The sequence below is a fragment of the Garra rufa genome, chromosome 9, assembly GCF_049309525.1.
Source record: "Garra rufa chromosome 9, GarRuf1.0, whole genome shotgun sequence".
NCBI classification, from domain to species: domain Eukaryota; kingdom Metazoa; phylum Chordata; class Actinopteri; order Cypriniformes; family Cyprinidae; genus Garra; species Garra rufa.
Window position 1 is genome coordinate 9,299,486 of NC_133369.1, and position 27,885 is coordinate 9,327,370.

The window sequence follows — 27,885 nt, forward strand, 5'->3', positions numbered from 1 at the left end:
TATGTATGAGTATATTGTTGTGACCACGAGGTGGCAGCCGTGTACGAGCATTGAACGCCCACCTTCCTCTAACAGGTGAGTGCACTCATATGACACTCCGGGAAATATCATTATAACGCTTCTGAGAAATTCAAACGCGTCGTATTATGTGTTTTATAAGAACTATAAGCTATTCTGGGAAATATAACAGCAGACAGCAGGATTCTTGTAGTTACTTAAGAGTTTAGGCTACTCTGTCTGCGCTGAACGCCATTTTGGCTCCGGTTGCCTTGACAGCAGTCCTCACTTTCCGGCTCTGTGGAGAATCTTGAGAAAAGTAATGCATTACTGAAGTAGTGTGAATTGTTCATCTCTGTACTGTTCTGTGAATTCTCAAATACAGTGATTAGAAGTTACATTCACATGACTGACCAAGCCTAGTCGTGTTTACCAGTGGGAAAACTAGTTATAGTGTTGCAGGGGGGCGTGTGAGCTTGAAAGATGGCGGGAAACAAGTCTGTGGAAGATTTGCACATTTTCACCGCTTTTTTTTATAGCAATATTGGTTCTATACAACGGAGCTGATCTTCAACTAATGTGAACAATGAATCACCTGTGGTTGTTTCATGAAAAGTTTTATACAAGGTAAGCTATTTAAAGAGAACCTAGTGTAAAAGAGAGTTTGCACTTATACCATGGTTTGGTTACCCAGATGCAAACAATGTAAACAACAGCATGAATTGCACGATTAATGTCCTACTGAATACATTGTTCTGCTAATTTACACTGTCTAAATCACAGAAAAAACATGTGGAAGATGCTAAATCATATAGAGAAGGTCTTAGTAAGCAGGAAAGGGCGCAATATTTTGACGAAATAAAGTTGATCGGTGGTAAAGATACGTCTGAGCAGTATTAATCATGATATTAACCTAATATTTGACCTACCTGACTGGAAATGATAAGAACAAACACAAATGTTGTCAAGATTCTTGCTCTGGAAATCCTGGCTTCGTTTGGCCAACTACAAACGTTTTTTGTTTCCACTCTTATTTTTGATTTGTTATAACTTTTGGCAGTCTGTAGTACTCCAAATGTTTTTCCCAGTTTGACCGATTAATACAGCCCAAAACATAACAATTGACCATTTTCAGCAGCAATAATCAGCAAAATATCTGAGTTTTGTCCAGTTCAGACTTGTTTACGTCAATGCCGCCAATATGGCTGATTGATGACACGTCGTGAAAACACTCTAAAGAGTTAGCATTTCCCATCATACATTGTTTATTTGTTTTGGCTACTTTTGTATTTTGTCTGTTTTGAATGTGAATTTTAAAATATTGATTGACTTCCAACTGTACATTTGAGGGCAACATGTTCAATTGGTAAAGATAAAGTGGATATATGTGTATGCTTATAAATAGTTTGCTAATGTAAAGGGTTTTACCATGCCAATAAAGAGATATGTAATCGTTAGCTACTTTAAATGTTTAGATATCCTTGAAAATTAAAAATGAAATTAAAGAAACTGAATGGCAGCATAATACAATTTCCCATGTAAAAAAAAAATAATAATAAAAAAAAAAAAAATATATATATATATAAACAAACTTCATCCCTCTCAGCTTCCTTCAGCTAAATGAAGTCTTCCCATAAAAAATGCTTACAGCAGCAAATTACAGTCTTTTATATGCGACTGACCCCCACATATGATCATCCTTGTGTGAGCGGCTGCATCCTAAATTTTAAAAGGCAGAAATATATTTTCATTTATGAAGAGTCTAATTATACTGTGAAAAATGAATAATTAAGTATGTTTTCATCTCACTATAATACAGTACTGTTAGACATTTATATTACATTATTTATTTATTCACATTTTAATGTATTTATTTGTAGTGCTGTTCAAACGATTAATAATGATGAATCGCATCCAACCAGTTTTTGTTTGTATAATGTGTGTGTGTGTACTGTGTTTATTTATTATGCATATAAAAACACACCCATACAGTATATCTTTTGAAAATATTTACATTTATATATTTATATTCATATAATTAATATTATGTATAAATATATATTTAATATATAAACATATTTTTATTAAATATATACATGCATGTGCGTGTATTTATATAAATAAAAACCTTTATTTTGGATGCGATTAATAATGATTAATCATTGGCCAGCACTAATTATTTTATTAATTCATTTTACAGTTTTGCAACAGTTTTAAGCAGTTTAAGCTGATTTAAATGAGAAAACCTTTTTATATTTGACATTTTCTGAAGGAAAATGTTTTTGACTGATTCTTTCTCGTTTACACTGACACTGTGGTTGGTTGCATGTTGCTTTCTGATTGCTAAGGTGTTACTAGGTTGTTCCTTGCTATCTCAAGTCAAAAGATCGCTCTCTCTCTGTATTCTAGTATCAGATGTGGATCATTCCCTCCTTCACTGTAAGTATCCACCTTTCGGCCATTTGTACATTTTATGGGTTAGGCTTCCGGTCTCATCCGCATCCAGCTATTTTTAGCTGTACCAGATAACTTGTTTTGCTGCTTGATATTGAAATTGGTGTGTCTTAACATATTATTGTAATTAACACATTGGTTTGTAGTGCAAACAGTTTACCATTTACTGCACGTTGTTATTCTTCTCATTATTTCCCCTTTCCCTGAACCACAAAACTAGTCAAAATGATCGATTATTCTTTATCATGTTCCATAAAGATATTTTGTAAATCTACCACCATAAATATATCAAAACTTAATTTTTGATTAGTAGTAGCCTATACATTGCTAAGAACTTCATTTAGACAAGTTTAAAGCTGATTTTCTCAATATTTAGATTTTTTCCCACCCTGAGATTCCAGATTTTCAAGTAATTGTATCTCGGCCAAATATTGTCTTATCCTAACAAACCATACATCAATAGAAAGCTTGCTTATTTATTTATAAATCTTAATTTTAATTAAAAACAAAAAAATGACCCTTATGACTGGTTTTGTGGTTCACTGTCACATATATGCAGCAAAATAAAAGGCAAACACTGAAAGTGAAATTAAAATATTTAGCTAGTTTGTAGTTTGAGTATGTTAAAAAAAGAGTTAAAATTTCAGACTGAGGTTTCACATGAACTGTCCACTCATTGTGTAACTTAAGAATCAACAGCGATGGCATCATAGAAATTCCATAGTACTCTAGTATGTGTATCAGAATGATTACCATATTCATATTCGGTGGTATTTAACAGTCATGTGACTCTATAGGAGAATCATATCACATCACATTAACAGAGATACACACAGTGCATTTAGATCGATCTACACTGGTAAACGCGCACACACATACACGCGCGCACACGTTCCCTTCACCGCCCCCTTCTCTCTCTGTCTCTGTCTCTCTCTCTCTCTCTCTCTCTCTCTCTCTCCGTTCTCCTCTCCTTCTTCATCACTCTTGTTTTGCGCGTATGTGTGATATGTGATGTGATACACGGGGCCGTAATCATCCCAATGGCTCTCGTCGACCATGGACGATGATTTTGTTTCGGTTTCTCCATTCGCATTACGGGAATATCGCTCCAGCGTCGACGCAGTCCATGAGCACAAGGGGTTCTTCGCTTCTTCTGACTGCTGAAGGATAATTTTGCATGTCGAGAGACTGAAGAGAAACGGAGAACACGTTCAATGCCGTTGGAACATGTCATATGTTCCCTTTCAAGGTAAGAGGACTGATGGATTTCTGCTGCATCCCCCGTGTTCCTCCCTCAGCGTCCTCCTGCGCTAGAGTACCACTGATGCTGCTACTGCTGCTGATGCTGGTGCTCTCAGTGATGCAGGTGGAGGACTGCTGTCATTTTAGCACTCCAAGTCAGCCAGTTTATGCGTGCTCGTGAGGGAAAGAGACCCTTCTGCCCCCTCATGACGTTTTACAATCTGTTTAAGTACCTGCAAGCCGTGCAGGGTCTCTATTGCATCTCCCACTGCAATTATCCAGAATTGTTTGTGTGAAATCGCTCTGATGCTCAGTACGAGAAATATTCTATTTGTGTCTGTACTCTGAGTTTTGTGAAGTAGTTGAGTGGGAGATGTCACTGCTTTGGGGGGAATGAGCTTAAAGCCATTGCTTCCGTTTGCAACGGTGCATCTGTGACTAATCCGCAATAGAAGGCGCATCAATACTTCAACAGTCACTTAATAGTTTTTAAATAGTGTATTGCCGTATTATACACTTGAGTGAGGGGCACTGACTGTTCTATAATTCATTTAATATTAATAGTCGCTTAAGTGGTTTTGCATTTTGATATTTTATGAGGAGAGAACTTAATATTTTGTTGAATAGTGTCAGTTCAGCTCGTGTGTATGAGCGCTGCGGGTTATGCTATTGCATAATATTTTCGAGAATGGCATAAATGGTCGCTTTGAACGATTACACTATACTATGTAATGAAAAAGGGAAAGATGACTAACTGGTTTGATAGCTAAGTAACTTGCGACTGACCTCTGTTGGTTCAAAGTCAAAGCTTGAAAAGTGATTTTTTAAATAAGTGTGCCTGATTTCCACTAAATTTGTTTAGCAAGGACACTTTCTTAATGTTTGTTTTCCCTCCTGATGTTAGTTTCATTTGGTAGAATAATGGTTTTGGAGTTGTTGGAACACTTTCAACCGCAGACCAATAGTCAGCGCCATATTTAAAGTCCCCATGAAATCAAAATTGAAGTTTTTTTGGCTTGTAGTATGAATATGTTAGCCTTAAGGTTATCTGTAATTCGCATTTAGAAGATAAGCATTCAAATCTTAGTGTGTGTTCACACTTGTCATGTTTGGTTAGATTAAAACGAACTCTGGTGCGATTGCTCTGTAAGTGCAGTTTCCCTGGTGAAAAAAAAACAGCTAAAACCAGCCAAGGCTGGTTGGCTGGTTTTATCTGGTCAACCAGCCTGGTTATAGCTGATCATAGCTGGTCAGCAGGCTGGTTTTAGAGGGGTTTTGGCCACTCTCCCAGCCTGACCAGGCTGGGAGACCAGCTAAAACCAGCTACTTCCAGCTTAAACTAGCTAAGACCAGCCAACCAGCCTAGGCTGGTTTTAGCTATTTTTTTTAAGCAGGGTTATTTGAGTAAGTGTGAACACTGCCATCCGAAAACCTGTTGCGTACCAAACAAGTGGACCAAGGCAGCTAAAAAGATGAGTATGATTGAAATATGAATGCGACACAGACCACATACTTTTAAACAAACCAAAAACGGGAAGTAATGACAAGATATGATGCTGAGAATGATCACTGAATGGGAACTTTGATACACCCGCAGCGTTGCTTTAAGTCAAACGCATGTTTTTCTTTAGTTTGGAGTGTTCGGTGAGTTCCATCTCGAAATACACGTCATTCATCGTGACCAATCAGATTGTGAATGCATCACTGTGCCTTAAGGTTCTGTATTTTTAGGTTCGCTGTCAAAAATGCCAGTGTGAACGCTAAGCGGACCAGGACCAAATTTATCATTTTCCTTTTTGGACCGGACCAAATGAACCAAACAAACCGAACTACAAGTGTGAACACCCTTGTCTCTTACTTCCTCCAATATGGATAAACAATTTTGCATTCTCATCAAACTTTCTTTCCCATCAAATGCTGTCTAGAATCTGATATATATCATGACACTTATACTATAATAGTTAGAATAGACTATATAATTGACTATAGATGATGAAGCTGCAGCTAAAATCGGTCACTTTTTCACCGAAGTTGTATTTTCTGTACGGTAAATGGCATGTATAGGGAACGATTTAGACAGTGTAAATATGCTTTTCTTTGGTGCAAATAAAGTCTGGTTTTAACGTTGTACATGTTTGAATTTGAGTGCGATATGGATGAGATTGTGGCTTTCAAATGCGACTTTACCCAGCTCAACAGCTAAAAAAAAAAAGGCTGTAGAACTACTTGCGTTTAATGGATTGTACTGTTGTTTGACATGACGGTTGTTAAATTGGCGAAATGTCTTAACGAAAAAAACTTTAAGTAAACAAAAACTGAAAAAAATTTAAGTTGAGAAAATTATGATTTGGTGTCATTGTAAAGATTAACCTGTTAGCTAAATTCAGTATGGCGTCTAACTTGGCTATGAACGTCAATTATTAAAATGATCAGTGTCCAAAAAATGTAAATTGTCATAGGCTAACTGTCCTAACAGTCTTATAATGTGAAAGTAATACTAAAATGCTGACTTACTTTTGTTGTCTGTTATTACTGTTCACAGATGTGACCCAGGGCCACAAAAAAGTTATAAGGGTCAATTTGAGATTATATAATCTGAAAGCTGAATAAATAAGCTTTCCATTGATGTATGGTTTTTAGGATAAGACAATATTTGAAAATCTGGAATCTGAGGGTGGAAAAAAATTGAAATATTGGGAAAATCGCCTTCAAAGTTGTCCAAAGTCTTAGCAATGTGTATTACTAATCAAAAATTGTTTTGATATATTTGCAGAAGAAAATGTACAAAATATCTGGAACATGATCTTTACTTAATATCCTCATGATTTTTGGCATAAAAGAAAAATCTATCATTTTGACCCATACAATGTCTGTTGTCTATTGCTACAAATATACCAGTGCTACTGGTTTTGTGGTCCAGGGTCACATTTTGAAGTGTCATTGCAGTATGGACAATGTATAGTTTTGCTTTAAAGATTATCATTTAAAAGAGAGCTATTGGTGAAGAAGAAACACCAGTTTAGTCTCATGTAGCCAGAAATGAAGTGCTTTTAAGGTCCAGGTTTATCCAAAATAGATTATAACGTGTTTTTTAATCAAAAAATGGTGTTGTAGTCTTTACAAACAGAATTACAGATTGGATTAAGGAAGGTCTTTTTAGTTTTGTGTGTAATATGCATCAGGCATTGAGTAAACGGACTGTGAGTGGGACTAGTCAAAGTTCAGCGAACCTTTATTTGTGTATTTGCATTCTCATTAGCATAGTCATGATATTGGGCCGAGACCTCATGAATAAACACAGCTGATGTAGAGCTTATTATGCAATTTCCTCATTATTGACATTTCACGCTCTTTGATTTCGCCTTCAGGACTGTTTCAGCTACTTTACTAATATTTACTAATATAATTTTGGTAGAATTTGGTATTAGCTTACTACTCAATGCTCTAATAAGTACAGCACACTAAAACAATGCATCAGTAGTGAATGAAGTAATACAAAATAAATATCAAGATGATGCTTTAAAATGTAGGATAGGTAGTTCACTTTGTTTTGGAACAGAGCTTCTGACTCACTTTGGCTGCAGCAGTGCAGAATAAATCAAGTTCACTGTACTCGGGGGTTTTAAAATTCACACCAGGACCACATAAGAAGCCTGCAAGAATCAAGAAAATGTTCTCTTATAAAGTCAGCCTTATAGTAATTTAATTATACTCAAGTGTTTAGCCTACAGGATGACTTAACTGCCTTCTGTTGAAATGATGATCCCCCCCATTTTGATTGCTTTTAACTATTCATGTTACCAGAGGGTCATTTAGAGCCAGAAACCTTAAGGCAGAAGAAACGTTACTGCATCCATCAGTCATTTTCAGTGGTAGAATTGTTAATAAAGGGATTTATAGTAAACATACATGACCAGCACAAGAGTTTTCAACATTAATCAGCAGCAAATCAACATATTTGAATGATTTCTGAAGCATCATGTGACACTAAAGACATAATGATGCTGAAAATTCAGCTTTTCATCACAGGAATAAATTACATTTTAAAATATCTAACATACAATATTACTGTTTTTACTGTATTTTCATCCAAGAAATAAAGAGATTTCTTTCAAAAACATTTAAAAACAACAGTGCCTACAAACATTACGTGATGAATTAGTGATATTTTAAGCTGTAAGACTCTTTAAAACAGTGAAAAGTGCAACTTCTTTATCAGTGCTCTGCGCACTGTAATGAGAATAAATGTGGTGAACGAAACATGCTAATTAGCACTTTTTGCCAAGGCAAGCATCATTTTTATTGTTGCTCATACTCGGGGTTAGGGATTTGCACAAACCCCTGCCCTTATTAAACTTCACTGAGTAACTCATCCTGTGGTCGTGAGGTTGTTGAGAAGAGGTGTGCTATTACTTTTGTGACGTGCAGTTTTATCAAAGAACCAAGATTATTACAGGCAAGATGCAACCATATAGTAATGTGCTAAAAACACTCAGAATACGTTAGCAACTGCATAGAAGTGACGTGGCAACCACCCACAACAGCCTAGCGTTGTGGCGTGACTTTTGCATTGGTAAGCACCACTTACATTTTGTTCAGAAAATGTAAAAATCTAGCTGCTTGCATTGTTTTAATATAGTTAAGAGAAGAATGAAACTGCATGATGCCTTTTATTCCTCTAAACTCCCTGTCAACAATGTGTCTCAGTGAATCAGATGTCATTGCATTATGTTGTGTTAACCTGCTATCACACTTCCCCCTTCTTTACCAGCATTAAGGGAAGCTATTTTGAAACTGTACAGTAGCATGCCAAGATACAAACTAGTTTAATACTGTCTAAACTGTAGTTAAAGGGATAGTTCACCCAAAAATGTAAATTTGATGTTTATCTGCTTACCCCCAATGCATCCAAGATGTAGGTGACTTTGTAACCGGTGCAGTCTGCCAGCCTTATCATAGACGTGGATGGGCACCAAACCTTTAAAAGTAAACAAAAACATGCACAGACAAATCCAAATTACACCCTGCGACTCTTGACTATACATTGATGTCTTAAGACACGAAACGATCGGTTTTTGTGAGAAACTGAACAGTATTTATATCATTTTTTACCTTTGATACACAGCCACGTCCATCTGTCATGAGCACGAGTTTGGCATCAGTCACGTCACATGAGCACGCGCTCTGTCGTAGAATACACAAACTCCGTAAGGGGAAACCAGTGAAAAGTCCCGGATGAGTTTGCGCAACCAAACGTAATCTTTTAGCTTTAACAATCGGTTTAAACAATCGGTTTAAACAAACATACGCGCAAGTAATTACCATTTTGAATAGCCGCTATACCCACAATCTCTGTGCACTGTGTAAACAATGAGTGTCGTATTCATGCGACAGATCGCTTCCGGCGTTTGCGTATTCTACGACAGAGCGCGTGCACATGTGTCGTAACTGATGCCAAACTCGTGCTCATGACAGATGGACGTGGCTGTGTATCAAAGGTAAAAAATGATATAAATACTGTTCAGTTTCTCACAAAAAACGATCGTTTCGTGTCTTAGGACATCAATGTATCGTCACGAGTCGCAGGGTGTAATTTGGATTTGTCTGTGCATGTTTTTGTTTACTTTTAAAGGTTTGGTGCCCATCCACGTCCATGATAAGGCTGGCAGACTGCACCGGTTTTCATTAAAAATCTTCGTTTGTGTTTTTCTGAGGAAACAAAATCACCTACATCTTGGATGCCCTGGGGGTAAGCAGATAAACATCAAATTTTCATTTTTGGGTGAACTATCCCTTTAAGTACAGTCAAACTCTTTTAAATAAAGTGACTGCACTGTGTTTCCAATAGGGCTGGGCCGATAGACGATGCTGTCGTCCATCGCCAAAAAGGAAATTACGTGTACTACAGAACCCTAAAGGAAATACATACAAGATGGGAGGAAAAAATATATTTCAGTACTTTCTCTCGTTATTATATTATTGGGTAATTATACTGTATATAGATTGCAGGCATCAGGGAGCTGCTATTGAAGGATTAGTTCACTTCCAGAACAAAAATTTACAGATAATGTACTCAAGCCCTTGTCATTCAAGATGTTTATGTCTTTCTTTCTTCAGTCGATAAGAAATTATGTTGGGTTTTTTTTTTGAGGAAAACATTTCCGGAATTATCTCCATATAGTGGACTTCAATGGTGCCCTAAAGTTTGAACTTCAAAAATGCTCTACACGATCCCAGCCGAAGAAGAAGGGTCTTATCTGGCTATTGGAGCACAAGGAAGGAACCATATTTATAAGGCAGTTCTTGTTGGATTTCTTTGGTGATTTAAAATATGAAATTTAATCGTAAGCTTGGTGAACAGTTTTGGAGAATTTGATGTTTCCCCATTCAAAGAGACAGGAGCTGCACTTGCATGCCCAAGAGGCGTTTCAAAGATGGCTGCCGAGTGACATGACTTGCCTTAAAGGGACTTTGGTTAGACTGATATCTTAATTAATGCTCATATTGGGCAGTACTAATCAGTCAGACTGGAAAAAAATATTAGGAGTACTATAGACTGCAAAAAGTTGTAACAAATTAAGAAGAAGAGTGCAAAAAACTGTCTGAGGAATAAAAGGTGTTTGTGGTTGGCCAAACTAAACCAGGATTTCTAGGGCGAGAATCTTGACAACATTTGTGTTTGTGCTTATCATTTTCGGTCAGGTAGGTGAAATATAAGGCTTATATCTTAATTAATACTGCTTGTACATATCTTTACCACCTATTAACTTTAGTTTGTCAAATATTGTGCCCTTTCCTGCTTACTAAGTCCTTTTCTATAGTAGCTACCACACATTTTGTTTGTGGTTTAGGCAGCATGAATTAGCAGAACAACGTATTCAATAGCACATTAACTGTGCAATCCATACTGTTGTTTACATCTGAGTATCACCAATACAGCTGTGAATCTGGGTAACTGACCAGATTGTGATGTAAGTGCAAACCCTCTGTTAGTTTATGGAACAACTAGACTATCCTATTTTGAAACCAGCTAAGCTATGGTTGTTTTTGCAATGTTACCCCTGAAGAATCATTTTTGGTTCCCCAAAGAACTTTTCACTATATTGCAGTGTCTCGCTATACTGAAAAATATCCGTAGTTAAGATAGTAGCATCACTACTTTTAGTTCTTCTCACTGTTCTTTACATAATGTAGGCCTGCTATATGAGTAATACCTTGAACTTTTTCTCCATTAAGTAGCCTGCGAGGGATTTGAACTTTTCCTCTGTGTCAAATTACGTGCCGATGTAGCAGCTCATGATATAATTGCGTAGAAATTAATACAGAGTAATATGAAACCTACACAGTGGCACCTTACACAGAGGAGCTATTCGTGCCACGCGAAGCCGGCGGATGCAAGTCCACACGTTATAATTCTCACTCGAGACGGCCATCAGTGAGAGTTATATTTAAAGCTCTTACACTGAGAGCATCGGCCAGCTGACACTGTTAAACTACAGCTGTGCCTCAGCAACTTTAAGTGAATCTTTGGGGAAGAAGAACGGACCGTCCGGGCACAGTTCTCCAGGTACAAAACATGGCGCACAGATTTTAATGTTTAGTTTTTCAGATTCAAGTTTAGGCTGTCACACTTTTTCAGACGTTTTCTCCTGCTTTCTGACAGGGTGTAAAACTTTTTTCTTTTCTGAGAAAAGGAAACATTATCTTTACATTTACATTTAAATTAAATTATGCTATCTAATTCAGAAATTAGAGCCATTTATCTGGAATAAAAACATCTACATTTATAATTAACTTAATTTTACAAAGTACAGGATTTTAACTGAGATGAACACATAGTGACGAACACTATAATTTTATTATAGATTTATGAAAGAGAAGATGGAACTGAAAGCTTATTTTTATTGCAATTTTTTCTCATAATTCTGACTTTTTCTGAGCTTATATTGCACAATTCAGACTTTTTCCTCTTAGTTGTGAGGATTGTGGAATTTAAACTCAGAAATGAAAGATATAAACTCAGAACTGCAAGATTTAAATTCAGAAATGAAACAAACTCAGAATTATGAGAAGAAAATGTGCAATTCTGAGAAAATGTCTGAATTGTTAGATAAAACTTAAATCTTGATTTATAACTCACAATTGTGAGGTAAAAAGGCAAGATGTAAACTTACAGTTTTATTGCTAATATTCAGAGAAAAAAATGTCCAAATTGTCACATCAAAAATTCTCTAGATTACATGGAGAATACCTCGCAACTGTGAGGTAAAAAGTCAGATTTGCAAGATCTAAACTCGCAGTTTTACAGTTAATATATTGCAAAGTTGTGAGATATTAACTTGCAAATGTGTGAAATAAAGTCTGAATTGTTGTGAGAATTGTGATATTTTAAGTAAAAAATGAAAGATATAAACTCAATAGAATCAAATTTAGAAATGAAACATAAACTCGTGAAAAGATAAAAATGTGAAATTCTAAGAAAAAAATGACTGAATTGTTAGATAAAAAGTTAATGTAAACTTGTGATTGCATGAAAAGTTCAATTTGTAAGATATGAACTTGAAATTGTGGGAATAAAAGCCAGAATTGTGAGATAAAACATTGATTTATAACATTTGTGAGGAAAAAAGTCAGATTTGCAATATGTACACTCACAATGTTATAGTTTATATCTTACAAAACTCTGAAATATATGTTTGCAAACGTGTAAAATTAGGTCTGAATTGTGACATTTAAACTCAGTTGTGCGAATTGTGGGAAATAAAACTCAAAAATAAAAGATATGAACTCAGAATTGCCAGATTTAAATATAGAAAATTATGATATACAAACTCTAAATTGATATATAAAAGTTGCATTAAAAGTCCAATTTGTGAGATCCAAACTTTAAAAATTGCGAGAAGAAAATACAGAATTGTGAGAGAAAATGTCAATGTCGATTTATAATTTTCTAATTTTTATTTTTTATTTTACAAAAATATATAACTTTCGGTTCTGAGAAAAAAAATGTCTGAATTAAATAGAAAGTTAATGTAAACTTGTGACTGCGTGAAAAGTTCAATTTGTGAGGTACAAATTTGAAATTGTGAGAAAAAAGCCAAAATTGTGAGATGTGAGAATGTCAACGTTTATTTATATCTTGCATTTGTGAGGAAAAAAAGTCAAATTTCCAAGATGAAAACACAATTTTATAGTTTATATCCTACAAAATTATGAGATATAAACTTGCAAAAGAATTCTGAGATTAAAACTAAAAGTGTAAACATATAAACTCAGAATTTCAAGATAAAAACCTGCAATTCTGAGTAAAGTTAATGTAAACTCATGATTGCGTGAAAAGTTCAATCTGTGAGATATGAACTTGAAATTGCGAGCCAGAATTTCAAGATTAAAACATTGACTTATTGAGATGAGTGCGTGAAAAGTTCAATTCAATTTCAGTTTGTTCAATTTGTGAGATATAAACTTGAAATTGTAAGAAAAAAAAAAAAACAGAATTAAGAGATAAAACATTACTGTGTTGATTAATAACATTTTTGAGTTTTTGTGAGTCCGATTTGCAAGATGTAAACTCACAATTTATAGTTTATATCAAAATAAAAAATATATGTTCAATCGTGAGACATAAACTTGAAAATATATTAAATAAAGTCTTGTGTAAAAATTGTGAGATTTAATTATTATTATTCGTTTATTTATTTATTTACTTGTTTGTTTTTTTACTTTGTGACAGAAATTAGATCTTTTTTTATAATAATTTTTAGGTGAACCATCCTAAACGAGAAGATTCACTAAAATAAATCACATTTCCTAATGCTGCATACAACTAACTTGTGGAAAAACTGTTTCTGGAAAAGCTAGACTATGATGAAAACAGCTGAGCTAGTGTCATGCAAGCATTTAGGTTTTTAGATACAGGCTTGTTTAGACTCTCACACGTTTTCACCATTCAAGTATGGAATGCAAATGCTACTAGGCTATAGCTGTGATATAATGCAAATAGTGTAATTACAAATATGTTAATTTTCCCAGAAAATCTCATGCATCATTCGTTTGCAGATGCTGCGTGGTCTATATCTAATTCAATGAGATCCAGGCATTTCAAGTGTCCGAATACTTCGTTATTTGAGCAGCATATACTGTGTAAATCATTCATTTTTTTGCAGTCTTAGCTCCAGTGATGAAGAGTATTAGCACACAGAGACAGATGACAGATGCAGTAGGTAGGTGGAGTGTGGCAGACTGCCTGTTTCAGGACTCCACGGCTCACGCTCTCGCTTACTGATGCAGTGATAAAGAATGAAGCTTACTGTAATTGACTGTAATCAACTCTACACATACACACACAGCCAGGCCAGTACAGAGCCAATGGACAGTGCCACAGATACACATACACACCATACTGCCATTTCATTAGAGCACTGATGGACCGATTATGAAACCACTTAATGGGTTTAAATTGATATGTATGCATGCCTTGATGCTGTTTATAGTATTTTGATTAATAGGCAAAAGAACATATTCATAGCTTGGTCCTCTACAGTCAAACCAAAAATTATTCAGACAGATATAATTTTTGATCATTTTTTACTAGTGGGTGCAGGACACTTTAGTTCATATATGTAAGTGAGAATAGCAAAATAAAGTAAACTGTGACATATTATACCCAAGAATTCTTCATACAGTGGACTACCTGTAAAAGTGATACCTGAAAATTTGATTTGGCACTTTGACCTGACCATGTTTTGTATATTAATTGGCATTAATGTTGCATTTTGTAGTAAAGGCTAAAGAAATGTATTTGTAATATTACATATTAACCTGAAGAGATTTTCATTTCCATTCATATATTTGCACAGCGTTTAGAAACAAATAAGACACACACACACACACACACACACACACATATATATGTATGTATGTATATATATATATATATATATATATATATATATATATATATATATATATATATATATATATATATACAGATATTTTATAATAAATATAATAATAAGTATATTTAATCTTCATTAACTTTTGTGAAAATATTATAATAAATTATATTTATTATAAAATAATGTATTGTATTTTTCAAAAAAGTTTATGCAGATTTGATATATGTATTATTAAAAAACATATCTATAATAAACATCTTAATAAATATTTTATAATAAATATAATAATAAATATTATTTAATAATAATAAATATACCTAATATGCATAAACCTTTGTGAAAAATAGTATAATAAATATAAACATAATTTAATAAACATAATTTATTATAATATTTTTCACAAATGTTTAAGAAGATTAGACACATTTATTATTGTATTTATTATACAATATTTATTAAGATGTGTTTATTATAGATATGTTTTTTTAATAATACATATATCTAATCTGCAACTTCTGTGAAAAAATATAATAAATTATATTATAATAAATATAATTATTATAATATTTTTCACAAAAACTATGCAGATTAGATATTTGATGTTGTTATTATGATGTTTATTATTATATTTATTAAGATACGTTTATTATAGATATGTTTATTGTTATAATATATTATTATATAATAAATATAATAATGAAATATATCTAAGCTGCATAAACATTTGTTAAAAATATTATAATAAACTATTATATACTAAATATAATAACATATATTAATAAATATTTTAATAAATATAATAATACATATATCTAATCTGCATAAACATTTGTGAAAAATATTCTAATAAATTATATATTAATTATATTGATAAAATAATTTATTAGAATATTTTTCACAAAAGTTTATGCAGATTAGATATATGTATTATATCTATTATAAAATATGTATTAATATATGTTTATTATTATATTTATTATAAAATAGTTTATTATAATTTTTTTTAGAAATGTTTATGCAGTTTAAATATTTCATTATTATATTTATTATAAAATAATATATTATAAAATTTTTCACAAAACTGTATGCAGATTTGTTTAATACTGTTAAAACTATGGTTCTCAATAGAATGTCAGTAGATTTTATATTTAATGTTTTATTTAATAATTGGCAGTTATGTTGTAATGGTACTAAACCAAAAGAAAATTATAAAAAATTTATGGAAGATATTTTCTGTACTGTTATATAATAATGTAGCAAATAGATAGATATAGATATATATTTTAATATTTATTTTATTATCATTATTTAGTTGGTTTATCATGTCTGCAGCAAGTTACTAAAGTTTAATACTTTGTGCCAAGACTTTGTTCAAATCCCTAACCCTAAGTGTAATCGATGATAATAATAGAGATGCTTTTAATCTCGAAGACTAAAATCCTGTGTGTTCTTATGAGATCTGAATAAATAAAGCTCATGGGAATTGCACATTAATATTAAAGGGCTACATCAGTGCAGTGATGGAGCGCTATATCCAAGGAGCTGAATTTCTTTCACAAGAAAACCCACATGGCTCTAATTCATGTCAAATTTCCATATTTTCATCAAAACACTCAGGTGCATTGGGAGTGGAAAGATATTAGAAACATTCATTATCCTTTGAATATTATCTTAAGGAATTAATCAAATCTGTAGCCGTGAGGATTTTTTTACAGACTCTATTTAAAATGACAATTCAGTCAAACATGCAGCTTTTTGCAGTGTTACTGAGATCAAGTGAGTTCTATAGTGCGTTGTTTATTTGTGTTTCAACCATATAGTAGGTTTGAGTTTGTTTCCATAAAACTGTTACTTTAAATATGCATAAGATTATGTTTGAAGCGACTAATGTGATGGCTTTAAATGAGTTTAGGAAGGATAAGATGCGTATAAGATCCATCAGTAAAGCACTGGAGCTCACCGCACAGACTGTGCATGTTAAAATTATTTGATATTGATGTTTCTTTCCTCATACTTTTAATGTCAGATTTTCATTCTTGTTTTCAGCTTTCTGTTGTTTTTCCGTAGCACTTTGCCTGTCGGGTTAGGGGTGTACGATATGACGATTTTTATCGTGGACGATAAAAATGTCCCCACGATCTGCTTTTGGAGAAATATCGTAGTATCATACTATTCTATCAGCTGCAGTTCTGGCTCCTCCGTCTCCATACACTGTACAACGCGACATACATTCACATCAAGTGTTAACTCAGCGGTAGAGTTACACTGACGCACTCATTCGCAATCATAAACGTACATTATTTGCTTCCAAATATTGCGTTAAACACTTTATATGCGTGCGCTTTTCCAGTGCGCGTACACCTGAAAGCCTCTAAAAGCCTGTTAAATAGCGCCTAATTACTGAACTAAGTTATGTATCGCGTCTGATTGTGCTAATACTGTCAAAACACACAAGGTTTACATATAAACACAGTTGCTTACGTCTAAAGTGAAAGTAAACAATTGAGAGAAAAAAGGATGCGTGCCTGTATTTCAAATGCGCGCAGCTCTTAAAGCGACAGTACTAAACATGAACACTCCACTTTTTTTGGAAATTGGCTAATTCTCAAACTCCCCCCCGAGTTAATAAGTTGAGTTTTACCATTTTGAAATCCATTCAGCCGTTCTCCTGTTCTGGCGATATCACTTTTAGGATAGCTTAGCATAGATCATTGAATCCTATTAGACCAATTGCATCGCGTTCAAATATAACCAATGAGTTTCAGTATTTGTCCTATTTAAAACTTGACTCTTCTGCAGTTATATCGTGTACTAAGACCGGGCGGAAAATGTAAAGATGTGATTTTCTAGGCTGATAAGCTTAGGAACTACACTCCCATTCCTGTGTAATAGTCAAGGAAGTTTGCTGTCGTAATATGGACGCAGCAGGCGCAAAATACCAGGCATGTTGTATTTTTGCTCATGGGGCTTGCAAAAAAAAAAATAATAATAAAATAAAAGAAATTCATCATTTAAATGATCAACAGACAGTTATTTTAGCTAACATTTCTTGAAATTATGTAATTTAAAGCATGCTTTAAAGAAGCTTTGAACTTCTAAAAGGACAAAAATCCATCAGAAGAGTGCTGTAAAGTTGTCAGTAAGTCTTCTGAAGCCATACAAAACCAGGCCAAAATTTCAGTCTTTATTCACAGACGTTTAAATGTTTTCAAAGATGGTTTGTTTAATAGTAACGACATCTGGCAGCAGTGCTTATGACTGTTTAGTGGCCTTCTTTCAAAGCTTGAGATTGAAGTGAGTTAGAGTGGATGTGTCTAGGCATGTGTCTATTCCAGTTAGTGCAACTCAAAATGGCATTAACCCTAGAGGTTGTGCTTGTGCTCTTGCTTGTCATGTAACACGATGACATCCCTCCCTCAAGTGGAAACTGCGCTATGTGAAGCTGCGTTCACAAACTACTTGAGTAGTCCGGGACTTTCACACTTTTTGGATGCAAGGAACATCTAATGGTTCCCCTTCAAAAAATCTAAAAGTAGCTATGTATTTATGTGGGAAAAGTAGTATTAAGTATTATTTTAAAATATTATTATGTAAAAATGGTCTATATTACCCGTCAAAAGTTTTTAATGCTTTTTTAAAGAAGTCTCTTCTGCTCACTAAGACTGCATTTATTTGATCCAAAGTACCACAAAACAGTAAAACATTTTTTTTATATTTTTACTATTTAAAATAACTGTTTTCTATTTGAATATATTTTAAAATGTAATTTATTCCTGTGATATCAAAGCTAACTTAATCCAATCACATGATCCTACAGAAATCATTTTAAATATTCAGATTTGCTGCTTAAAAAACATTTATTGAAAACAACAACATATTGTTATGTTTAGAAATTAATACTTTTATTTGCTTTAAATTGTTAAAAAGTGATGATAAAGACATTTATAATGTTACAAAAGATTTCTATTTCATATAAATGCTGTTCTTCTGAACTGTATTTATCACAGAAATCTGAAAAAAATCTACTCAGCTGTTTTCAACATAATAATAATAACAGTAAATCAGCGTATTAGAATGAGTTCTGAAGGATCATGTGACACTGAAGACTGGACTAATGATGCTGAAAATTTAGCTTTGATCACAGGAATAAATTACATTAAAAAATATATTCAAACAGTTATTTTAAATAGTAAAATGTTTCACATTTTGGATCAAATAAATGCAGGCTTGGTGAGCAAGAAGAGACTTCTTTGCGCAAAACATTAAAAATCTTACTGTTCTAAAACCTTGTGTGTGTGTGTGTGTGTGTGTGTGTGTGTGTGTGTGTGTGTGTGTGTGTAATTACCTATATAAATTAGTATATATATATATATATATATATATATATATATATATACACTGTAAAAAATTTGCTGTAGTTCTGCAGCTGGTTGCCAGTAACTTACTGTAGATTTTTAATTTATGTTATTTGGCAACAGTTTGTTCAAAGTTAAATGAACATTAAACATTAACAAGTCTTTGTCTTTACAGAATAAAACTATAAAATAACAACCTACTGCAAAGCATTCTGGGAACCAGAAACCTTCATCAACCTTTTTCTGTTTTTTTCCTTCAGATTTTGGTTTCCCAGAATGCTTTGCATGAGGCTGTTATTTTAGTTTTATTCTGTAAAGATAAAGACTTGTTAATGTTTAATGTTCAATTAACTTTGAACAAACTGTTGCCAGTAAATAGCATAAATTAAAATCTACAGTAAGTTACTGGCAACCAGCTGCCAGTAATACTGTAATTTCTACAGATTTTGTTTACAGTGTATATATATATATATATATATATATATATATATATATATATATATATGAAATGTTTTTTTTTTTAAATAAAATTATAAGTATATTTGTTTTTATTTGTAGGGTTAAAACAGTGTCTGACTATAGAACAAAAATTTCACAAAAATATCACAAAATTTCATAATTTCCAAATTACAATGTAAGATTTTTTTATATTATTTTATTTTATTTATCCTCAGATATGACCAAGATTGAACAGATACACTAATGTTTAAAAGTTTGGGGTAAGTAAGAATTATTTAATTTTATTTAATTTTATTTATTTATTTATTTTAGTTTAGATTAGTTTGGTTTAGTTTAGATTAGTTTAGTTTAGTTATATCCTCAGATATAACCAAGATTAGTGTAAATACACTACTGATTAAAAGTTTGGGGTCAGTAAGAATTTATTTTATTTTATTTTTTATTTTATTTTATCAGTTATGACCAAGATTGAACAAATACACTAATGTTTAAAAGTTTGGGGTCAGTAAGAATTATTTTATTTTATTTTATTTTATTTATATCCTCAGATATAACCAAGATTGAACAAATACACTACTGTTTAAAAGTTTGTGGTCAGTATGAATTATTTAATTTTATTTATTTATTTATTATTTTACTTTATTTTACTTTATTTTACTTATATCCTCAGATATAACCAAGATTGAACAAATACACTACTGTTTAAAAGTTTGTGGTCAGTATGAATTATTTTATTTTATTTTATTTTATTTTATTTTATTTTATTTTATTTTATCTTATTTTATTTTATTTTATTTTATTTTATTTTATTTTATTTTATTTTATTTTATTTTATTTTATTTTATTTTATTTATATCCTCAGATATAACCAAGATTGAACAAATACACTACTGTTTAAAAGTTTGTGGTCAGTATGAATTATTTAATTTTATTTAATTTTATTTATTTATTTATTTATTTATTTATTTATTATTTTACTTTATTTTACTTATATCCTCAGATATAACCAAGATTGAACAAATACACTACTATTTAAAAGTTTGTGGTCAGTATGAATTATTTTATTTTATTTTATTTTATTTTTAATTTAATTTTATTTTATTTATATACTCAACTATATATACAAATATAAAATATACAAACAACTATGTTTAAAAGTTTGGGATCAGTAAGAATTATTTTATTTTATTTTTAATTTTTAATTATTTACCCCTATTTGTGGCTCCAGGATTTCAAAACCCTAGACTAATTGTTTATTGAACTAGTTTTAGTCTTTTTTTTTTTTTTTTTAGTTGTTACACAGTTTGAATGGAAAAACTCTTTTTCTTTGTGTGTTTGTTTGTTTTTGGCCATTGTGTCAAATCTTTCTGATGTTTAAGATACCATGATCTATTGTGTTTTTAAGATACCATGGAAAGTTAAAAATACTTTTTTAGGTTTTCAACAAAAGTCTTGGACCCTGCATTCTGAAACCCATCCTTCTTATCTGACTGACTTCTAAGAAACCTGTCTCATTGAGGTCAGGTAAACCAGAAAGCAGCTTAATTATACAAAGCTTGCTGAGACAGATTGATTGACTAGTCATTCAGGCAACTCACAGACTAGCTGATTATGAAAATATGTGGTTTGCACATCCTTATATGTGCATTACAACCAGCATAAGTTTATGGGTTCAAAACAGTTATTGCTTCTCTGACCTTTCATAAGTACCTACAAAGTTTTTTGTCTTTAAACGCTTCCCACGTGGAGCTGCTGAAGTCTTTGTGGGATAAATCTGGAAAGCAGCTCTTGAAGGTGAGCTTTAGAAATGAGTTTGAAGGAGTCTGTTGTGTGAATTTTAATATCGGCCTGTGTTCGCTCCCCACTGACAGCGCATTAGAGTCGTGTAGCTGTAAGCTGTCTTCTGCACGTCTCAGGGTTCATTTTCACGCTGGCTTACGGCCCTTTTGCGGGATGACCTAGGTTTAGCCGGAGAGGATATCTGTGTTGCGTTACTTATATGCAATAACATGCTCCACACACACACGCTGCCCCCTAATAAACCCCTTTTTCTCTCCCCTCTCTGCCCTTCGCACTTGGTTTAACTGTGTTTCACGCTCTCCGGTCACATTTTCTGCTCATAATCTGCTGTACTCGATGTCCTCGGTCTGTAGATCAGTGAGCGTCCAGGCTTCTGCTGTATAGGCCACCTGCTCATCTCTGTCTGGGACCGAAGGTGTGACCGGGACGGGCCGGCACACACTGACACACAGATCGGGCAGGTAAACACACGCTGTGCTGCGTGAAAAGTGGGCCAGCACGTGCCTGAGTCTCTGCTGTATAGTGTCCTCACTGGACCTCAGAAATTGCTAGTGAATTTCACAAATGATTACAAAGATATGGCAAGTAACACACTGAATTAAAATTACATTTCGAAGTAGAAGAAATGAAGTCTTATTTATTTGTATGATATATTCAAGTAATCTTTGTTTTCTTTAGATTGTATAATTTATTCATTTATTTATTTTTTCAGTGTACACTACCAATAAGAATTTTTTGAGAACAGTTTATCACTTTAACATACTAATTTATTATTTTATTTTATTTTATTTATTTTATTTTATTTTTATCCTCAGATATGGCCAAGACTGAACAAATTCTAGTACAGTAAGAATTTTTTTTTTTTTTTTTTTTTTTTTTTTATATCCTCAGATACGACCAAGAATAGTTATTTTATTTTATTTTTGTTAAGATTGAACAAATACACTAAAGTTTGGGTCAGTAAGAATTATTTTATTTTATTTTATTTTATTTTATTTTATTTTATTTTATTTTATTTTATTTTATTTTATTTTATTTTATTTTATTTTATTTTATTTTATTTTATTTTATTTTATTTAACAAGGAAAATTATACTTATATTTAGCAAGGATGAATTAAATTGACATCAAAATGGCAGTAAAGACATTTATAATGTATTATTATTATTATTTTTTTTTTTAATACCAAGATTGATCAAATACACTACTGTTTAAAAAACTGGGATCAGTAAGAATTATTTTATTGTATTTTATTTTATTATTTAATTTTTTGTTATCTTATTTTATTTCATTTTTATCCTCAGATATGGCCAAGACTGAACAAATTCACTAATGTTTGAAAGTTTAGGGTCAGTATAAATTATTTTTTTATATCCTCAGATATGACCTAGAATAATTATTTTATTTTATTTTATTTTATTTTTTATCCTATCTTTCTTATCATCTTATCTTATCTTATCTTATCTTATCTTATCTTATCTTATCTTATCTTATCTTATCTTATCTTATCTTATCTTATCTTATCTTATCTTATCTTATCTTATCTTATCTTAATTATGACTGAGATTGAACAAATACACTAATGTTTAAAAGTTTGGGGTCAATCAGATTTATTTTATTTTATTTTTGTCCTCGGATGTGAATAATATTGAACATATAAGTTTGGGGTCAGTAAGAATTACTTAATAACTTAATTTTTTTTTTTTTTTTTTTTAGAAAGAAAATAATACTTATATTTAGCAAGGATGCATTAAATCAGCATTACATCAAAATGACAGTAAAGACAGTAAATATTTATAATATTATTTTATTTTATTTATATCCTCAGATATGAAAAAGATTAAACAAATTCACTACTGTTTAAAAGATTAGGGTCAGTAAGAATTATTTTATTTTATTTTTATTTATTTTTTTTTTTTAGATATGATTTTATTTCAGATATTATTATTTCAGATATGACCAAGATTGATCAAATACACTACTGTTTAAAAGACTGGGATCAGTAAGAATTATTTGATTGTATTTTATTTTATTATTTAATTTTTTGTTATCTTATTTTATTTTATTTTTATCCTCAGATATGGCCAAGACTGAACAAATTCACTAATGTTTAAAAGTTTAGGTTCAGTAAGAATTATTTATTTATTTATTTATTTATTTTTGTCCTCGGATATGACTAAGATTTAACAAATACACTAAAGTTTGGGGTCAGTAAGAATTATTTTATTTTATTTTTTATTTTTTTATTTAGAAAGAAAATAATACTTATGTTTAGCAAGGATGCATTAAATCAACATTAGATCAAAATGACAGTAAAGACATTTATAATGTTATTTTATTTTATTTACATCCTCAGATATGACCAAGATTCAGTAAGAATTATTTTTATTTTATTTACTTTGAAAGAAATGAATACTTATATTTAGCAAGGCTGCATTAAATCAACATTAGATCAAACGTGACAGTAAAGACATTTATAATGTTACAAAACGTTTCTATTTCAAATTTAAAAATGTATCATGGTTTCCACAAAAATATTAAACAACACATTGATCAACATTGATAATAAGAAATATTTCTTGTTTTTTAAAAACATCATGATTTTGATAATTTTATAATGCAATACGTTGTGTTATACAAAATAAAAGTTGTTCATATAAAACTAGTTCATTGTTGCATTATAAATATTATTTAAACATACTATAAGTATTTTGTTGCTGGTGGTAAAATTTTGCAGTGACCATATTTTATCCTATATTAATGACTGTTGCATTTCCTGTTGCTCATTAGTAATTTCCTCCTCATTTAAGTTAATCAGGATATTCATCAAGAGAAACAGTATGGTGCAACTCAAAGTTATCCATTGGGAATTGATTAATAGCATATTAGAATGATCTCAGAAGGATCATGTGACACTGTAGACTGGAGTAATGATGCTAAAAATGCAGCTTTGCATCACAGGAATAAATTACATTTTAAAATATATTCAAATAGCAAACATTTATTTTAAACTGCAATAATATTTGACAATATTACTGTATCTTGTATTAAGCATAAGAGACTCAAACCATCATAAAAACTTACCGACCCCAAACATTTGAATGTTCATGTGCATATTAATTAGGTAGTTGATTTCTAATAGCATTTCGGCAGCGTTACAAGAGTGACTAGCAGGTTTTTTCTGCAGTTCCACCTTCTGTTGCGTCTCAAAAAAGTTCTGTCCGTCTGCCAGCACAAGTGATGTTAGCGCAGGTATGAATGTTAGTGATGGGCCTCAGGGTAATAATACAATGACACAGTTCTCAGTCTATCTCTGGATTGAGGACGGATCACTATAATTACGTTTTATCTCTCAGGACCCAAATCACGACCCGTTTTCTCTCAGCGGAGCGACCCACACGCATGAAGACATATAAAGGAATACACTGAGGAGCAATGCAAGAAAGCACACGCACACACACATATACAAGAATCATGCAGACGCAGATGGGAAAGATTGTTGCCCCAGACTGTCAGTGATTTATTCCGCATGTGGAATATTCCAGTGAAAGGAAAATACGGTACAATGCAAATATGCAAACTTCATTGAGGCGCTGCTGCACCTCGTACTTGTTTTGACAGTTTCTCTGGAGGTAAATGTAAAATAGATCCAGGAGGACAGGACGGCTGTGTTCAGAATGGAACGCAAGCTTACTGGATACACCGTATACTGGCAAATATGTAAAAAAATTTGTGTGTGAAATATGCAACGATAAACGTTTGAGACGTTTGTGGGCTGCATTGTTGTCACATGGCCTCATCTTGTTGCATAATTCAGCGAGTGGCTTTCGGTTATTGTCTTGAAAATAAATATGAGCATTTTTGTATACATTTCTGAGTCTGAAATTGACCCGAAAATGAAAATTCTGTCATAGTTTACATACCCTTGTGTTGTTTCAGACCTGTATCAATTTCATACTTCTGTTGAACAAAAAAGAAGATATTTTGAAGAATGCTAATAACCAATTGGTTGCTGGTAGCTATTGACTTTCACAGTATTTGTGACCCTGGAGCGCAAAACTATGTCTTAAGTAGCACGGGTAAATTTGTAGCAATAGGCAAAAATACACCGTATGGGTCAAAATGATCAAATTTTCTTTTATGCTAAAAATCATTAGGATATTATCTAAAGATCATTTTCCATGAAGATATTTTATAAATTTCTTACCGTAAATATATCAAAACTTTTTTTTGATTAGTAATATGCATTGCTAAGGACTTCATTTGGACAACTTTAAAGGCAGTTTTCTCAAATATACACTACTGTTTAAAAGGTTGGGGTCATTTTATTTTATTTTATCTTATTTTTATCCACAGATATGACCAAGATTAAACAAATACACTTATGTTTAAAAGTTCAGTAATATGACCAGGATTTATTTTTTGCAACCTTACATTCCAGATTTTTCATTTCCATTTAATTTTTGATTAGTAATATGCAATGCTAAGGACTTCATTTGGACAACTTTAAAGACAATTTTCTCAATATTTAGATTTTTTAAGAATTATTTTATTTTATTTTTTATTTTCAGTTATGACCAAGATTGAACAAATATACACTACTGTTTAAAAGGTTGGGGTCAGTAAGGAAATTTTATTTTATTTTATTTTATTTTATTTTATTTTAATTTATTTTATTTTATTTATTACAAATACACTAATGTTTAAAAGTTTAGGGTCAGTAAGAACTATTTTATTTTATTTTTATTTTTATTTTTTTGGAGCAGCAAATCATACATAATTTGAAAGCTCAATATACACAACTATTTATTTTATTTTATTTTATTTTATTTTATTATTTATTTTATTTTATTTTATTTATTCAACCTCTGTGACCCTTGACTACAAAACCAGTTATAAGGGTCAATTTTTTTTTAAATTAAGATTTATACATAATTTGAAAGCTCAATAAGCTTTTCATTGATGTATGTTTGTTACGATAGGACAATATTTGTTAAAGATAAAACTATTTGACAATCTGGCATCTGAGGGTGCAAAAAAATAGTCAAAATATTACGAAAATCACCTTTAAAATTGTCCAAATGAAGCAATACATATTACTAATCAAAAGTTTTAAAATATTTTTGGTAGGAAATTCACAAAAAAAAAAAATTGAACATGATCTTTACTTAATATCCTAAAGATTTTTGGCATAAAAAATCATTAATTTTAAAAATAATTTTAACCTATGCAATGTATTTTTGACTATTGCTACAAATATACCTGTGCTACTTAAGACTGGTTTTGTCGTCCAGGGTCACAGGATCATGTGACACCAAAGACTAGAGTAATGATGCTGAAAATTCAGCTTTGCATCACAGAAATAAATTAAATTTAAAATATATTCAAATAGGAAAAAATTAAAACTTTTTAACTGTACTATATGAAAATTTGCATACTGTGTGCAGACTACAATATATACTGTACTGCAGAAATTGTAAAAGTAGTAAGGCTGTTCTGTCATAAAGAAAAATGTCAGACGTGAGCACCATCATCACCTTTCTTTTAAGTGTTTTGTATTATCTAATATTATTTGTCTGACTATTTGTGAATGCTATCTCACTTTAAATTTACATGAGCTTCCGAGAGAGAGAGAGAGAGAGAGAGAGAGAGAGAGAGAGAGAGAGAGAGAGAGAGAGAGAGAGAGAGCAAGAGAATGAGGGGAGGCTGGGAGACAGATGGATTAAAGGTAGAGGGGGGCTGTGAGAGGAAGACACATAAAAGGAGGCTGCCAGTGAGTTTGTTGGAAAGATTTTTTAGCTTGTCTTTTTTTATCTGATAAAGGGCTGACAATACTCTTGGTTGCTGATTTATCTACTGCAATCACAATTATTAAATTCAATGATTATATATATGAAATGTGCATTTAGTTATGTTTTCATTTATTGCATTGGTTGTTATGTCAATATAGCTAATTTTGGGCTTATGTGACACTCAGCAGTATAAATGTACTGTGCAGTCACACATAAGCCAAAGTTAGCATTAGCATTGTAGAAATCGTGATATATATGAGAAAATATGGCCAAATTCAGAGTTTAGGATGTGGCTTACTACACTTTTTGTGTGTGAATTTGAACTGAATTGGCCACATGCAATAGGTTGTTGAACTAGAATTTAAATCGGAATGATAGAAGACGTTGTGCTGAATTACAATTCAGAAATTGATCAAAAATTCAACCCAGGTCAATTTTATTAGTCATATTTTGCAACATAATTACATCACTAATTTTGACTAATGAGCAATTATGCCTATTTATTCCCTCATTTGTGGACTATATTTCCTATTCAAGAGAAATAATTGTCTAAATTAAGTTCAGTATGGTCAAAACAATTTTCAGTTTGCCACAAATAACCTTAAAAAATAAATATTGAAAACTTAAATACATTTATATAATATATATATATAATTATATATTTTAATTAATAAATATTTAATTGATAAATGTTATGTATATAATATAGTAATAATATTTTTAGAAAACTTATTTTCTCATATACCATTTGAAAAATATGTATATATAATTTTTCAAATTTGGATTAAAATTATGAACATAAAATTAAAATTATATATAAAAAGTTTTAAAAAATTTAAATTATATGATAATTTCATATTGATCATATTCATATTTGAATAGTATATAA

General features: G+C 31.6%; 1 protein-coding gene across 1 annotated transcript in view; it reads left to right on the top strand.

Moving 5' to 3' along the window:
• Positions 1-3,458: 3,458 nt before the first annotated feature.
• The window catches only part of LOC141342549 (ras/Rap GTPase-activating protein SynGAP-like), an 81,248-nt gene continuing 56,821 nt past the window's right edge, over positions 3,459-27,885 (top strand). The window contains exon 1 of the mRNA XM_073847019.1: positions 3,459-3,700. Coding sequence (XP_073703120.1) covers positions 3,679-3,700 — 22 coding nt within the window. The 5' untranslated portion in view covers positions 3,459-3,678. The remainder of the gene's footprint in view (positions 3,701-27,885) is intronic.